Below are 17,167 nucleotides of genomic sequence, written 5' to 3' on the forward strand. Positions count from 1 at the left end.
TATATATATATATATATATATATATATATATATATATATATATATATATATATATATATATATATATATATATATACATATATATATATATATATATATATATATATATATATATATATATATATAAGATCCTTCACTACCTCAAGAGCTATTGCTGGCGCATAGGGCATCGAGTCGACGTTTTGGTTACTGGGTCTTTTTCACAAAGACAAGTAGCAAACCTGTCGCCCAACCCAGCTAAACGTCCTTTCTCGTAATTTATTGTTTCCTTTTAAACCCATTCTGTTCCTTTTAAACGAGATTTTTATATGTTCACTTTAGGAGTAGTAACCTCCCATGTTGAAACAGATATACCATAAGAGAAGATATCCCGGGTACGGCTTTAAAAATTAAGCCGGTTTTTGGAGTAAAGATAAAAGTTTCCGTTTCGGTTGTACCTGCTAGATACCCCTTCCCTAGCTTAGCACTGAGCATGACAGCCCGAGGTGGCAATTAAATAATACCGGCTCGAGGAGATCCCAAGTGTGAGGTATCTCCGGGACGATTTTTTTATGCTATACAGGGAAGATCTGATGCATTATCTACAAACGTTTATTGACAATGTGCGCCATCAGTACGCTGCTCCTGCGTTCGTCGTTACCGGCGATTTCAATCAAACTCACAAACAATGGGTGTCCAGCATGCTCTACTTGTAGCAAGTTGTAGAAATTCCCACCCACCAGAGTGGTAGTACACTGGATCTTATACTTATCAACCTTTCTGACTATTACCTCCCTCCTCGTTACCTCGGTCCACTACAAAGCTCCGATCACTACATCATTCTGTGGCAAGCTAACACTACTTTCCCCAGACCAAAGAAGAAAAGTTTACAACTCGACCCATGACCAAGGAATCTATCTGTTCTTTCGGGAGATGGAAGAAAACTTCAACTTTCACGAAATTTGTTCAGTAACATATATCAATCTCCAAGTCGAGTCACTAACTTTTCCACTCCTGTAGAAATATCATGAAAATTTCCCCACTAAAACAGTTGTGGTAAGCGACAACTACAAGCCTTGGATAACGAAGGAGCTTAAAACCCTAATCATGACCCACAGCAAGCTACACTCGAGTGGTCAAACCATTGCTGCGAAGAAACTCCGTAACAACATTGTGAAAGTTAACAGGCGTATCAGAGAGTATACGTTCACGATAAAGTGTCGCCACTTCTGACGGCTGACCCCCAAAAATGGCACTCCCAGGTCAAGCGGCTATCTAGTAAGAGTGTTAGCAGTGACCTGAAGGTACAGTAAGACGATGGAACTTTTCTATCGTCAGCTGAAGTGAACAAAGTCTTCGCAAATATATATTCGACTTAGTTACCACTCAGCGAAACAAATGTCGAAAGTCTCACAGCTGACCTTTCGGACTACCAGCTTGCTGAGATATCTGAATATGCAGTTTGTAAGGAACTGCAGAGTTAAAAAAGAACCGTGCTTCATATCCCGGAGAACTGCCGGTCAAACTTCCAATTGAATATGCACCATTCCTGGGTAAACCTTTGGCGTCAGCAATAAATCAATGCTTCAGAGATCAAATCTTCCCTCAAGCATGGCAGAGAGCATATGTCCGGGTTACACCTATAGTGAAGTACCCGAAATCATGCGAACAGCTCCGTCCAATTTATCTCCCCAAAGTCACCGAATCTTTTATATATCGTGAACTACTGACGCAAATCAATCCTTCCCTAGACCCTTTCCAGTATGGGTGTTCGAAAGGAAGCAGTCCTACCCATTAGCTTGTGCGTCTCTTATCACCTGATAACTGAATGGCTAGACAAAGGAAACACCATAGTAGACCTTCTGCTCGCTGATTACCATAAAGCCTTCGATTTAATCCGACAAATCACTGCTGTAAAAAACCTGAAACAGATGGGGGCTAGAAAATAGACTTTGCTGTTGATAGTTGATTTCCTCAGAAGCCGTCAGCAGTGTGTATTTGCGTTTTTTGCCGGATGGGCTGAAGTAACGTGCGGGGCTCCCCAAGGTACCAAGCTGGCTGCCTTACTGTTCTTGGCTGTGATCAACTACGTTCTCGTTGACTTTGATGAACGCTTTAAATACGTCGATGATCTGTCCGCCTTGCTCAAATTTTTCATGGATAAATCCCAAGCAATACCTCAGTTCCAGGGTGAATTGAAATACAGTTTCACTGACGAGAGGAGGAAATATGGACTTCAAATTAACGCCAATAAAACAAAAGTTCCGCTTAAAAAGAACGTAGCCTATCCTGAACTTTGGTTCCCTACCACTTCAACAGCAATTATTCTTGGTGTGACTTTCAGTACGAACTGTTCTTTCAGCTACCATATTTCTAACCTTGTGAAAAAGGCAACTACGCTTTGCGTTCACGGACTACACTCCGAGAACTAGGTTTCCCAGTGAATCAGTTACGGCTAGCGTATATCTACTATATACACCCCCTGCTAGAATACGCGTGCCCTGTTTGGGGACCACAGGTGCAGAACATTGACTACTTAAGTGACAATCGTGAGGCTGTTCAAAAATGTACGACAAAAATCATATTGGGCCCCAAAAATGAAAAGTATATAACTGCTATTACAACGTTGAAAATACCAACGCTGAGAGAACGGAGATTCCATCTCAAGTGCAAATTTGGACAGTCGCTCGCTCCTCTTTAGTGAAAACAATACGTTGTTGCCTCCTCTTATTGCCCATTTGCCACCAAAGTCAATACTCGACACACGAACAAGTTCGAGCCAATAAGATGCAGAACGAATCGATTCAGCAATGGTTTTGTTCTGCTTTACACAATTCTCATCAGTGATGCTTAGTTTTCTTTTTCTTTTTGCTGTAAGAGATAGCGTTATTTAGTTGAGGCTCTTGCTAATACTATGAAAGCTGTTTTTAAATAGCTCAATCTTGAATAAGAAAATTGTCTAAGAGCGGTTGTCTGTATCTGGCACGTACTCAACTGAGAAATTTGTACTCAACAATTGAGAAATTTCTCAATTTTTTTTTTATTTTCCCATAATTTTCTGACATTCTCACATAATAAGGGATTTGATGGATTTGCGCCCCCCCCCCCGAAACAAATTCCTGCATACGTTGCCTGGTCTGTATAGGTTGTTTTAATCAGGGAGTGGAGTGTAAGCCTTACTTTTACAGCTGTCCCCCTCCAAACTTTTGACAAGGTTGCAAGAAGATATTACAGGTGGTTAATTAAAAGGCTTTTATCAAGCGCTAGCCATGTTTTGCCTTTCATTACGGCGAGCGTGTCTGGTCTTTATAGCTTGAAAGAGCTATGCAGCCTAAATTCCCATCCACCGGTAATTTTTACGGCCCCATGCAATAAAAATAATATGCTGATATACTAACGAATACAAAAGTTATTAAATAGGTCAATGTGACAAGGAGGAGCGCCAAGTTTTACTTCAAAAATACTGCTGGATCTGAAAACGTCGTATCTCATGTTTTGAGCATATTACCCTGATAAAAAATTCGTAATGGAGGAAGTCACGACTCAGAAAAATTAATTTTGAAGGGATATTTAACAGCAGGGAGATAAATAACAGATAAAATTGTAAAATATAAAATACACGAGATATGAAACCTTCGAATTTTCATGACTTTCGAACGCATACCTATAATTTTCCTTGTTTTTTTCCCTTTTGTCGAGCCCCTTCCCCCTAAAAATAGAGAATATGTACATGAGTCCAATTATTCATAAAAATAAAAAAAAACGTATGGTAAACTTGACAGCATAATTCATGGTGCACCATTTATGACCTGATACATATATAATAAACATGACAGTATATAGGAAAGAAACTGGTAAAATATTCGACGTTTCTTCTATCTATTAAACCAGTTTTTAGAATGTTAAGCGTTCAGATTCCCGGTAAATCTGAAACGCTATAAACGGTTGTAAGCTTTGTGCCAGGACTATAAGAAATATTGTAAAGTTTAAATCATCGTCCCAAAATTGCAAGAGGGGGTATTTCCCAATTTCATAATTTTCCCAGAGTGTAAACATGACTTTTTGATCCTTCAAAGGGGATATCTTTTTGTTTGAGGATGTGAACAAGAAAGACTAGGTAAAAATTAGAGCCTGTACCTGAACCAAATTGCTTCACTTCAGTGAATTGTACATAAAATCATGTTAACTAGTCTTTGTATTAGATGTACTGAAACAAATTAGTTGAATTTTTCTTTACTGCGGCTGCCTTCTCCCTGCCTCCAGCAAAGTAAATACTCCTCTGAAAATGTGACCAGTGGATACGACACTTTTTAGCGCAATCTTTCTCACCCCTTAACTCATTTTCTTAGTATGTCGCTCCTTTTCTTTTTGGGGACGACACTATTACTTTTTTTTTACAATTTACTGTTGGGCGAAAGAAAAGGTATATTTCGGGCCGCGCCAATGTAAAAAGGAGGGCCGACCCCCTCCATAGACGCGAGAAATCAAGCAATTCCGTGTACGTAATAGATAAAATAAGTTTTACCTGTTTAGCCCAACCCCCACCCTCCTAGCCCCGACTCAATCGATATTATTGACGCAGCCAGAACAGCCGGCATTAACTGAACCATATGAGAATCATACATGAGATTGTGAGACTCTGTACAATTGAGCCAAAAAGGAATCCCCCGCACCCCAGTAAGCACCTATTGCAGCAAGCTTAAGAAAGGGGTAATTGCCTCATTTCAAGAATTCAAAAGCCAAGTCATTAGAAAAAAAGAACAAGATATAAATTTAATGATCAGAAAAGACACATAAGCTTTCACAGTCCAGGAGAATCAAGAGATTGCATATCACCAAGAGATTCAGCGTCCATTCTTCGTGTCTCCTCTTCTATTCTTGCACATTTTATGGCTTGTCTTTCATCTTCTTCTTCTAATGATTCCACCATCTTCTGTTTGTAGCTAAAAGTATAAGAGACAAACACTCAACGAAATTTGCGTTATACAGAAACCCAATAGACCGGAAAAGGTTCCCGCTAAAGGGAAGTTTTGGCTCAATGGATATGCTAATTTGAAATGATGCTGTTTTCAGCCATCAGAATTTTGTACCTCAAATTCAACAATAAAATTTTAATGATAGAATCTAACAGCTAAACATAACCCATATAAATTAATAAAAAAGGACAGATTTCAAAATGCATGCCAATCTTTCATACGAATCGTATTAGATAAATGCATCCTGACATTAGGAAAGTGAGCACGATTTTTTTTTACAGGGGGGGGGGGAGGGGGGCACAGCTTCAAAAAGCAGGAAAATATTCAAATGTCACGGTAACTTGAGAAATCACTATACGTATCTCGAGATCCCAGGGGAGGGGGAAGGATCAGACGCCCTCCATGCTTTCGTGTCTAGATTATATAAAAAATTAAGAATCAGAGCATTTTTTTCTGTCTTAGAACAGAGATGTGGACAGAACAAACCGTTATCAACGTTTTTTATGCATAAATGAATTGGAAAATGGATTCTACTGCGTAACTAAAAAAAAAAACATTTTATAAAAGAAAAATAAGAAAAACGAAACTGGAATTGTCCCCGCAGTGCCAAGACTTATTTCTCCCCGCAAGTACATTTAGGAATCCCTTGCACATATAATACAAAAAAGGTTACAAATAACTTATCTTTGCCTCCTCTCATAAAAACCTAAGTCTCTCTTAGTTTATAAAGATTGTTCCTTCCCAATTTATTTTTGAATCCAACCATCTTTTTCCTGGGTTATTAAAGGCTAGTAAAGTCATTTGTTATATATATTCTAACACGCCCTAGATTAGAGGTTCAGAAACAAACGTGATCAAGGAAAAGTTTCAATACCACTCATTTCCCTGGCGGAGACAAATCATACAAATGCGCAATACTGTTAGTGGTTATTACTTTAGCAGGGATGATGCGACCTAGGGAGGTTGGGGGGTCGTAAACGTAGCAATATACCAGATAAGGGTGTATTTAGTGATACCATCATTTTAGCTAAGGATTAGGGTAAATTAATGGACGGCTCTTAGCTCCTGAATAGTCTAGCGATTCATAGATGGTAATTATTCACACAGAGGGTAGCGCTATATCACAAAATATTTTCACTTTTTCATAATCTTAGTATGAAAAGATACATATTTTGTTTGCTATACATTAATACAAACAGTGAAGAGCCCACTTCTAGTCTGGCGGGGCCTCAGATGCTTCCAAGAGCGACACAAACTGTATTAGGATCGCATGATCTAAACTTTTTGTATATCAAAATACTTCATATATATAAATTAAACAAACAACTTACACGTCACTGTCCGGGTTGTTTGCTTGATTTCTGCATTTTTCCAGTTTCATCTCTAGAGGTTTCAATGAATCTTTAGATACACGTTTTACATCCCGGACTGTCTTTCGAATGCTTCTGAAACATAGAACATTCAGTAATATTAGTGAATACTTTACTTAGATATAAAGAAAAGTTCACATTTATTCTTAAAACAGTCCCATTTCTCATACTGACTTCTCTTGATTTGTATTTTAAAATCCCTTTGGTAAGTTTCATTTCAAATTGAAGACACAAGAAAATAAAATGAATAAATGAAAATTCTTAATTTATCATGGTTGCAGCGGCAGCTGCAACCTAGTAAAGAGCGAACCACAACCCGTAGTAACCAAAAGTTAAAAAACGCGTTTTCAAAAAATGTCTAGTGAGAAAAAATTGCCATTTGACACTGAATCAGGAATTTTTTCGGTTAATCTTAGAATTAAAAGTTTATTACGAAAATAAATTTACGGTGATTTCGAAAAAGAGCCCAAACCCCCTTAAAAATGGCGTCAAATCGAAACAAAAAGTGCACCATTGGAATGAGCATGGTCTAAAACCTTTTATAGGATAATTACAGTCCCTCACCTTGAATACCAAAGAAAATGACTTTTTTGCATGGGTAGCACTGATCTGTCTCCCTTTCTTTTTTTTCTTTTTTTCTAGAAGGGCTAGGGGGTGGCCAGAGCATCATAGAGAGGTGTGTGATAGTTCATTCTAAAGGGAATTAAATTTGTAAATGCCCTTTTTAAGTGACCGAAAAGATTGGAGGGCAAAAAGCCCCGCCCCCTCCCTACAGGCCCCCTCCCCCCAACAAGTCCTATAAAAAATTTGAGATAGCCATTTTGTTTAACATAGTTCAAAGGTCCAATATATATAGTTTTGGTGATGAAATGGCCCTTCATACTCCCTGGGGAGGGGCTGTATGTGGAATCGGGCGTATCGATATAGCCGTAACGGTATCGTGCGTATTGGTATCGCATGTATCGTATCGGGAATATCGGTATCCACTTTTTTCAGGCATTTTCTAGGCTAATTTTTTTAAAGTATGTCCCGGCAAGGTATAATGGTTGCAGCGGCAGCTGCAATCTAGTGAAGAGCGAATCACAGCCCATAGTAACGAAAAGTTAAAATTCACGTTTTGAAAAAAACTGCCTTGTGAAAAAAAAATTCCCATCTAACACTGACTAAGGAATGTTAACTATTATTTCGGTTTGTCTTAAAAGTTTATTGCGAAAAGAAATTTCGGGTGATTTCGAAAAAAGCCTCAAACCCCTCGAAAATGGCGTCAGATCAAAATGAAAAGTGTACCAATGGAATCAACACGGTTAAAACCTTGTACAGGCAAGTTACAGTCCCCCTCCCTGAACAACAAATGAAAATCACTTTTTTGCATCGGTAGTTTCTCTTCAGTTTTTTTTTTTTTTTTTCCAACAGGTCTAGCGGGCTACAAGAACATCATAAAGAGATTCTTAATGGCTCATTCAAAAGCTATTTCTCGTATCTATGTGCTTTAAGGTATAAGGATATATTTTTACTTTGAAATAAGTTGAGCTTTCTTGTCTGCAAAATTAACACGCAGAAATTTATGTACAAAAATTATCTTTTAACTTTAACAATTGCTTTTTTTAAATACATTTTTTGTTAGTTTCTGTAAAGTAAAAGCTAATTTAATTACCGAGCTAAAATAGCTAAAATAAATTAATAATTATGAACTCTCAGGGTATGCATAGTATAGTGCATTCGTTAAAATATTTTGTTATAAGGTTAGTGGTGTTGAGTAGGAAGCGTGTTGTGAACTGAGTTTTTTTTTTCTCTCTCTCTTGCTTCAGTCTGTTTTTGCCACTTCTCGGACAAGTTTCTTACTTCTTGGGGAGGCCGTTGAACTTTGGTTGTTGTTTGTCTGTCATAATTTTAAACCTCTCTCTCTCTCTCTCTCTATAAAAAAAAAGAAAGAAAAAAAGTGAAAATGGCTGCCGATAGAACATCTTGTGACTCAAAAACTATTCGTTCTTTTAAGTGGGTTAAAATTTCACACAAAAGAACCAATCGGCTGGGAATTGGCTTTTCTTCTTTTTTTACTGACTTAAAATTTCCTACAGGAGCACAGGAGAACTAATGAGGTTCAATAAAGGCGGTACTATTTGAATTCCTTAGCTGGCACAGGCTTTAGAACAAAAGTGATTTTCTTTATTTGTTCATTCCAAACAGAACTCTCATTGTTAAGCTATCTGTTCTCAAAAAATAAGTGGCCCGTTACTACTTAAAATATAAATTTACCTTTCCTGCTTTCTACATTGACTCACCCATAATATCCCTAATCTCAACCGTCAAAGTGACGGTGCATTTCAAATAGAAGCAGAAAATGATACAACTTGATAAAACTAAAAATCTGAGAAAAATTTTAGCAAGAGATCAATCTTACAAAAAGAAGGCAATCCGCTTAGTTTTTGCTAGGTTTCACTGAAATATTTGATTTTGTGTTCTAACGTCATTACGGCCTATTTCTTTTGATTTTAGGTCGTATTTTTACAGAAGGTGGCAATAACGTTAGAAAAAATTCCAGATGATTACTAATAAAATACGCTGTTGCCACTACACGATATTACAGATTCTGATCAACAACACTTGCAGATAAGCTTGGAGTAGTCAATCGATCTCTTTACAATAGCGAGAAATCTTGAAAGTTTTAAAATATAATTTTACACTACATGACAACTAACAAGAGCCAAAAATTTCTTTTAGTAATCATCATAACTAATCATAATTTAAAATTTCTCATTTTCAAAACGAAAATTACCTGACTAGTGGAAATGACGGTAAAGAGAGGGATAATAGGCTATAGACCCAAGACAGGATCAACGTTGTTCCGATTAATTCTTCAATTTCTTTACAATTTTCAAGGATTTCAAAATTATTACAGCAGAAGAAGTATCAAAATTTCATAAATAAAATTTTTCATAATGGGATTTACGTGACTGATGATAATAAGGCTGGAAAGGGGGATAATAGAAACTCATTCACAAGGAAGCACTTAACTGGAATACAGTCAACTATATGGGCAATATAACATATTAACAATTCCGTTAAAAGAAAACAATCCATCACTAAATACCTTATGACTTCTACTAATGGACCGAGGTGGCTTTCATCTCCTGGAATGAGGACATCAACAACATATAGATCCAAGCTTCCTGACTCCTGGCTGAAAGCGTGAATAATAGCGGCCAGAGCTATCTGCGAAGGAGCGTAAATTAAACATAGGTCGGTGAAGTAGTACTTCTCCAAAAATTCGTCAATTTTTGGTCGAACCTTGTCAATGCTCCCGATTTGGCTGTAGCGAGTCTAAAAAAAATCAAAGAAGTAAAATTGTTCATAACGACTGATTTGTTATTTCGTGATCACCAGTCACATAATCCTCATTTTTCTTTTGAATTTAGAGAGGGTACGATTAGGTTATGGCCGTCATTCCCGATTACAGTTAATTCTGCTAAAAACCAACTTTTTGCACCTACTTAGAAAAGATATAATAGATCTCCCTCAGAATATCCCTGTAAAATCATTACTGGAAAATATTTGTTTTAGTTCTCATTTTAGTAAGAAGGTAACATTCAGGATGTAAACCTTTATTTAAATTCCTAGTGTTGTCTCTTTTTTCAGTTAGTAACGTATTGCTGCAAAAAATTAAAGATTTTTGTTGATCTTAAGTATACCATTAGGATTAGCCATTTGAGATGAGATGAGATGGGTTTTATTTTCAACTAATAATTACATCATACTTAACTGGCACTTACCACATTTTTTAAATAACATTATCAACCAAACGTAGAAATGGTAAGAACGTGTGACGTTTTATTAAGCCACTATTGTGGCTTGAGCAGCGTCACATAATCTTGCATCATAAACCAAACTCACTTACTCTTCCTACTCTTTTCATTTGCGCTGTTTGTTTATTCATATTTTTCTATTTTTGGTGTGGAGCAGTATTTATCTGCCTATCAATTTATCAATTAATCTATCGGCTACTCAAAAATCGGTTCTATTTATTTTTCTTTTTGGAACCCTTATAAAAGTAAATAGAAGGGCTGATGCTTGAACATTGTTTTCGCTTGCATGTTATAGCGCTAGATACTGTGAACCAGATCAAATAAATTCCAAAACTTGATTCAAATCTGTAGGGGAGACTTCAAAGGGGGAGGGGAGGGATGAATTCGAAAAAGTTACATAAATAGGAAAATGGTTTTTAACTGTACCAGCTAAGGAGACTCTTTAGACTAGTGTTGCACACTAAAAAAAACGTCGTTTTTGGAATCATTTCCGTATTACTATATGAGGTCATGGCATCATGAAATCATGACATGTTGAAATGTATCTATACACAAAAACTGAATTTCCGTCAAAAAGAGCAGATCAAAATGAAAAGTACACCATTAGAATCACCATTATCGGAAACCTTTTGTAGAGGATTTTAAGTCCCCATTGTATACTTATATGAGATACAAGAAAATCATATTTTTCCGTCTATAACTGATTTTAATAATGAAGACCAGGCTAAAATAAGAAAAGAAATCTTACATCTAATATTTCAAACAAAAACAAGCCACACCTGATAGAACCACTGATGCCATCAACACAACACAAAACAGGCCCAAATCTAGTCCAGACATCTGTCAATTGTGTCTGCGGTGGCAATTGATCTCTGCCTGTCAATGCGGGGCCTGGGGTTGAATCCCAATTGCCGCAGGTCCACATGAGGACCCTTGTAGTCGAGAAGAGCTTAGACATCTGTCTATTTCTCTCAGAAAACCCGCATGTCTATCCATAAAAGAAAAGTATAAAATGTTTTTACATACCTAGGGTTTGAATGTCAATGAGCTGTTTTATTGGAAATAATATGGATAGAATAGTGAATGTTTCATACATATAAAATGACCTTTTAGTTCTTTGAATCGTATCTCCAAAGGTACCCGATTAGTTTACAAAGCCCAAAATTAAGAGCAAATGATCCTAAAAAAGACTCCTAAATGCTATTTTGAAAAAACAGTCACGTATCCAGGGAAGGAGACTCTTCAAATCAGTACTGGGGAGGTGAGAAGGCCTCTCCCACCTACACACTATTGCAAGTATACTCTATTCTAGTACAATAAGCCGTGAAATAACTTCCACGTTAGTAACGCAAGATACAAAAAATACGCCAGATAAAAGGTTCCGTTTATTGTTTCAGGATGGTAGGACTATTGTTGCCGCCAAACACAAGATTCCATCTGCTAGTCTAGGTGTCACAAACCAATCTTTTCGTGAGGAAGATTTTAATATTTAAATAAGGTAACAGTGCAGTTTCTGAAGGAAATATAACAATAGCAAAAGAGCAGTAAGCCTACCATTCGATTCCTAGGTCTAATGCTAGCTACCCCAACAATGCACCCCAACCCTTTTAATGGTCCTGATATAATCCTAGATTATATAGTTGACCTCTGTTTTTATCATTTGAATGCTCGTATTTTTTAGTAAACGGTTTTTTGTATTCTTAAACCACCAACAGCATCATTTCATTGCGAAAATATTGACATAAGTTGGATAAATAAATTATTTTGAAATAATTTTAAAATGTTGATAACCACTGAAGGAATCATGAAAATCTGATTAAAAGAAAGATGCTTAATATTATAAAATAAGAATTTCATAATTATAGTATTTCCTTGTAATTTTAAATAAAGCCCAACGCTATATATGGCACTATACAGAGGGGGGGAGGAGCATTGTCACGGTAGCAGCCACTAGATTTGGAGATAGTGTTAGTTGGGGAATAGAAGGATAAGTTTGCTGTTCGTTTGTTGTTTCTGCGCTTCCTTCCTAATAGGGGATAAACTGATAACCTAAATAAATATTACAAATACAAAAAGAATGATACAGTTAATCCCAATCAATTACGATAAAATATAATGTTTCAGATCGAAAAAAACTGCTTGAGAGACTATCGGTGCTTAGGAACCACGGAATTCTCTAAATGTTTTATAACTAATGAGTTATATAATGTTTTTAACGTTCGATTCGAGTCATTGTGAACATGTTTAATATTTGTTGCTAATCTACGTTTGAGATTTTTGCTGTCCATGCTTTTACGCATTAGAATTTTACTTTGGCTTCTCTCCATTATTCGCTTATGCATTTTTCAATTATTCCGTTAAATAAATATTTTAAAATTAGTTCATTAAAAATAGTCCCAGAAGTAGCCAAACAATACCCGTATTTTGTGAGTTTTTTTTTCCACTCTTAAAATGAAAGCTTACTCTGTTTTATTAGTTATGTTTCTACAATTATAAATTTAAAGGTCCTATTATTTTACTTGATCAATTAAAAAAAATTCCAAAAAAGAAGTTTTTCAAAGAAAAATAAAGAGCCATATTAAGCTTAAGACAAGCATAAATAAATTTCTATAACAATTCAAACTCAAAAAGACCAGAAATTACTATTTAATAATAAATAAAACCCAGCCCGAACAGAAATCAAATAAACTATCGCAGTCAACAAACATACAGCATGTTCTAATATAATGAATAAGTAAATCGTAAAACGAGTGAAACTTAAATTGAACATTCAAATCAAACTTAAAACGAACAAAAATCACTATGAAAAAGAATTTGGGTGCTGTCCCACGCTCCCTCTCCTAACTATAAAAGTCTAAAGTCTGCTGTGTTATTTGAGTTTAATTGAAAACTTTATGTCTTGAACAGCCCATGGAAAGAACTAAAAAGATTAAACTGAATATTTGATGTATAATGATGTATTGCTGAAACCTCAGCAATTCAAGATTTCAAGTACAAAAGAAAATATTTGAAATATAATTCGCTTCCCAATCGAATGAGCCCCCTCCGAAGTTTATACGACCACCCCTCCCATATGAACTGCCTCTGGAGTAAAGACATAAAAATAATAAAACACTGAAGTCTTACGGCTCTTTACTATAGTCAGCGCTATAGGGTTGCCTCTGACTATCATTATTATTTACCTGTTTTACACAGAGCATATCATGTATATGATAGCTGAAGAAGCAAAGACTCAAAGTCGATCTTGAGACTCTTTTTTATACTGAGAAAGAGAATCTTATAAACAAATACCATGTTTCCTCTGTTTCGGCATTTTTATACCTATATTCCAAACTACCTATTTCTAATTCAATACACTTTTCTGTGCTGAGTCAATATATTCAAATTTTCATTTAAATATCATTTTATTTGCAGCCTCTTTTGCTTCTTTTCCAGTCTATTCACAGTACTCTATTATGCCTTCTTAAATACGTTTGGCTTTCATGATGTTCATCCCAAAAGATGAGTTGTTTTCTGTTTGTTCAGAGCACTGAGGACGGCTTGGCGCCTTTCCAAAACATCTACTTTTTTCTTTTCGCTTCGTTTTCCAGTGACTGAAAATCAACCTTGTTTTTTGTTATTTTTTAATTTTACCTTTTCTATTTTTTGTCAAACTTTATGCCTTCTAACACTATTAATGTATTTCTTTCTTAGTTCTGTCGTACTGGTGCACGGATGTAAAGTGCACTGACGGGAATTATGAGCGGAACATTTTTAGACTTCCTTTCGGAAATTTTACAGCTGAATCGAAATAAACCTATTAATTTTAATACAATTGCCGACTGACTGTTAAGCCGATGAACGAACGAGTCCCGTTCGAAAGGGACAGAAGGATATAAAAGATACAAGCAAATTAAGCCAATTAAGGAACGAGTCCCGTTCGAAAGGGACAGAAGGATATAAAATATAGAAGCAAATAAAGCCAATGAACGAACGAGTCCCGTTCGAAAGGGACAGAAGGATATAAAATATAGAAGCAAATAAAGCCAATTAACGAACGAGTCCCGTTCGAAAGGGACAGAAGGATATAAAATATAGAAGCAAATAAAGCCAATGAAGGAACGAGTCCCGTTCGAAAGGGTCAGAAGGATATAAAAGATACAAGCAAATAAAGCCAATAAACGAACGAGTCCCGTTCGAAAGGGACAAAAGGATATAAAATATAGAAGCAAATAAAGCCAATGAACGAACGAGACCCGTTCGAAAGTGACAGAAGGATATAAAAGATACAAGCAAATAAAGCCAATTAACGAAAGAGTCCCGTTCGAAAGTGAAAGAAGGATATAAAATATAGAATCAAATAAAGCCAATTAACGAACGAGTCCCGTTCGAAAGGGTCAGAAGTATATCAAATATACAAGCATATAAAGCCAATGAAGGAACGAGTCCCGTTCAAAAGGGAAAGAAGGATATAAAAGATACAAGCAAATAAAGCCAATAAACGAACGAGTCCCGTTCGAAAGGGACAGAAGGATATACAAAGATACAAGCAAATAAAGCCAATGAAGGAACGAATCTCGTTCGAAAGGGACAGAAGGATATCAAAGATAGAAGCATATAAAGCCAGTGAACGAACGAGTCCCGTTCGAAAGGGACAGAAGGATATAAAAGATAGAAGCAAATAAAGAATCCTTAATTAAAAATAAAACTGGATACGCTGCTAAATACGCTAGAATCTGACTGACATACTGAATGCACTGAAGCAATAATAAGGAAAATGACGCAGAAGTATTCTGAAACACATGAAATATGTAGGTTTCGATTACCCGATATACACAATATACGTGAAAAGGCCTGACAGAGGTGAGCGAAACGTCCATAATATCAGGTCCAAGATTGAATTTTCTTCTTTTTCCTGTGGAGAAAGGGGATGAGCATCTCCCAATCATACCTTAATAGGGTACAAATATTCTGAATATGTGCAACTACAGAACAGAGAATTTCCAAAGGGAAGGCAAGTTTTTGGACACTAATTCACCAGATTTTTCTGCGTCAATGGTCATTGGAATAGATCTCAGAGAGGAAATATACCCCTCCCCCCTGTCCATGTATACTTACATAACACGATGTGGTAGATTCCTTCATTCATAAAATGGGTAATTGACAATAGCTGTATAAGACAAATCTTAATTAGACAAAAGGCAAACCGTGTATGAAGCAATGCCCTTACATACCTACTCAGAGTATTTTGTGTCGTATAGTTCCATATATTTAAGAAAAATAACCATTCCAATGTTGATTCATAAGGACCTATTACCATATATTGCAATATTAACAAGGATTCGATTATATCTTTCTATCTTTTTCAACTAAAAAAGCAAACTTTCATGAGAATCAGTTTGGTTTTTGGCACGGGGTACAAGTTGTCAACACGTGCATAGGATTCGGTTTTTCTTAGTCCTTGATAATTCATCCAAGGTAAATGGTCTTTATATTTATGCCCTAGATCTTTCGAAGCGATCGATAGTTTGGTGAATGGTGAGCTTCTCTTTATAGTTCTAGGTTAGTCTTTCTGTGATAAAAGTTCCTTAACTTTCGGTATTCTAATTTTTTTCTTCTACTAGATAATATATAAAGTATTATCATAAGAGCAGTAAGACAGAGGGAGGGGTATTATCTCCCACCCTATTAAGATTTGTATTTCTAGCCTTTTGCTTTAGATCTTGGGCACTTGCTTTTCTGGTTTTGCTTATGTTGCATACGCGGAAGACCTGCTTCTGATTAGTCGTACCAAAAACAATCTTTCCCAAATGATTTCTACTGTTTCAGTTGGCTTTTACGATGTTAGTTCCTTCCCTATCCATACCCTCTCCTTTCTTCCACTACTCTTACTCCCCCCTTCACTGTTCTTAGTGTAAAAATTACCTGATGGCTTAGCATTTCCATTACTAAATGTCCTCAGAGTTTGAGCAAGCGGACTGTTACCGCTGTAAAATAGAAAAATAAAAAAAAAATAGATAAAAATCATGAATAAATAGTGAAAAAAAGAACATGGAAAGATTGCTTAAACTTAGGAAAACGTAATTGGTGCGTTCTGGTCAAGGTCTACTCCACTTTCTATGACTGTCCTGCACATTTATGCTTTGGGTCTTTTCCTCTATTCTTGAGAATAGTAATCTCAATGGAAATCAGATAAACCATTTTAAAAATTTATAAATATTTTCTTTATCATCCGCATTGGACAAAACGGAATTTCTTCTGAATAACTTCTGTGTCTCTGATATAGTTCCAAAGTTAGAAATATGGTCAACGAATATCTTAGATACCCCCTGCCTGTTTATCTCCCCATCGTCGTTGTACCCTATTTTTACAGTGATAACGTATTTTCTCCTGTACTTTTTTCTAAACTTTATTCTCTGTGTGTATGTGAGGATTATATAATAGTGCAAATATACCTTGAGAAAATAGTAAAAACCTACCTTGATATCAATTAAAAAGCCTTCAATAGGTCTATAAGGATTATGAATTGTCAACTGATAACCCAACTGTTGCATGAGAAGCAGCTCGTTATTCAATATAATGTCAGAAGCCTTTTCTTTGTCCCCTCTGAGATTGGCCACAAAATTTCCAATTGATACATTAAATTCATCCACCTTTGAGGCAAGATAAACACAGGTAGCCCTAAAAAACAACAAGGGCAAAGTAGCTTTTAAGCTGAATGAACATTAGAGTCCAAGCCAACAGCTATTCTAGGCAGAAATTTTGAATATATTAAGCTTGCTGAACTATTCTGGGCCATGATTAATCATTGGGTTAAATAAAAGATATCAACTCGGATCAATAAATGTTAATTCCAACGGTTTCATTGTAACTGAACCACCGTGTAACTGAACCCATGTAACTGAACCACCGTGCAACTGAAACCACGGTGCAACTGAACCCTCATGTAACTGAACCCTCGTGCGACTCAACCACCGTACTTACATTGGGTAAAACCCAACTTAGAATCTTTACATGTTCAACCTTGTTGGAATTGTGTGCTTTTTTTAGTCTTTATATA

General features: G+C 36.1%; 1 protein-coding gene across 1 annotated transcript in view; it reads right to left on the reverse strand.

Moving 5' to 3' along the window:
- Window positions 1-4,726: 4,726 nt before the first annotated feature.
- The window catches only part of CycH (cyclin H), a 49,502-nt gene continuing 37,061 nt past the window's right edge, over window positions 4,727-17,167 (reverse strand). Inside the window, exons 3-6 of the mRNA XM_089091625.1 lie at window positions 16,587-16,788; window positions 9,417-9,646; window positions 6,287-6,400; window positions 4,727-4,922 (exon numbers count right to left, since the gene is read on the reverse strand). Of these exons, the coding sequence (XP_088947751.1) occupies window positions 4,781-4,922; window positions 6,287-6,400; window positions 9,417-9,646; window positions 16,587-16,788 (688 nt within the window). The 3' untranslated portion in view covers window positions 4,727-4,780. The remainder of the gene's footprint in view (window positions 4,923-6,286; window positions 6,401-9,416; window positions 9,647-16,586; window positions 16,789-17,167) is intronic.

Source organism: Artemia sp. Qi Xiang Cuo, chromosome 7 (genome assembly GCF_049724085.1).
Source record: "Artemia sp. Qi Xiang Cuo chromosome 7, ASM4972408v1, whole genome shotgun sequence".
NCBI lineage: Eukaryota > Metazoa > Arthropoda > Branchiopoda > Anostraca > Artemiidae > Artemia > Artemia sp. Qi Xiang Cuo.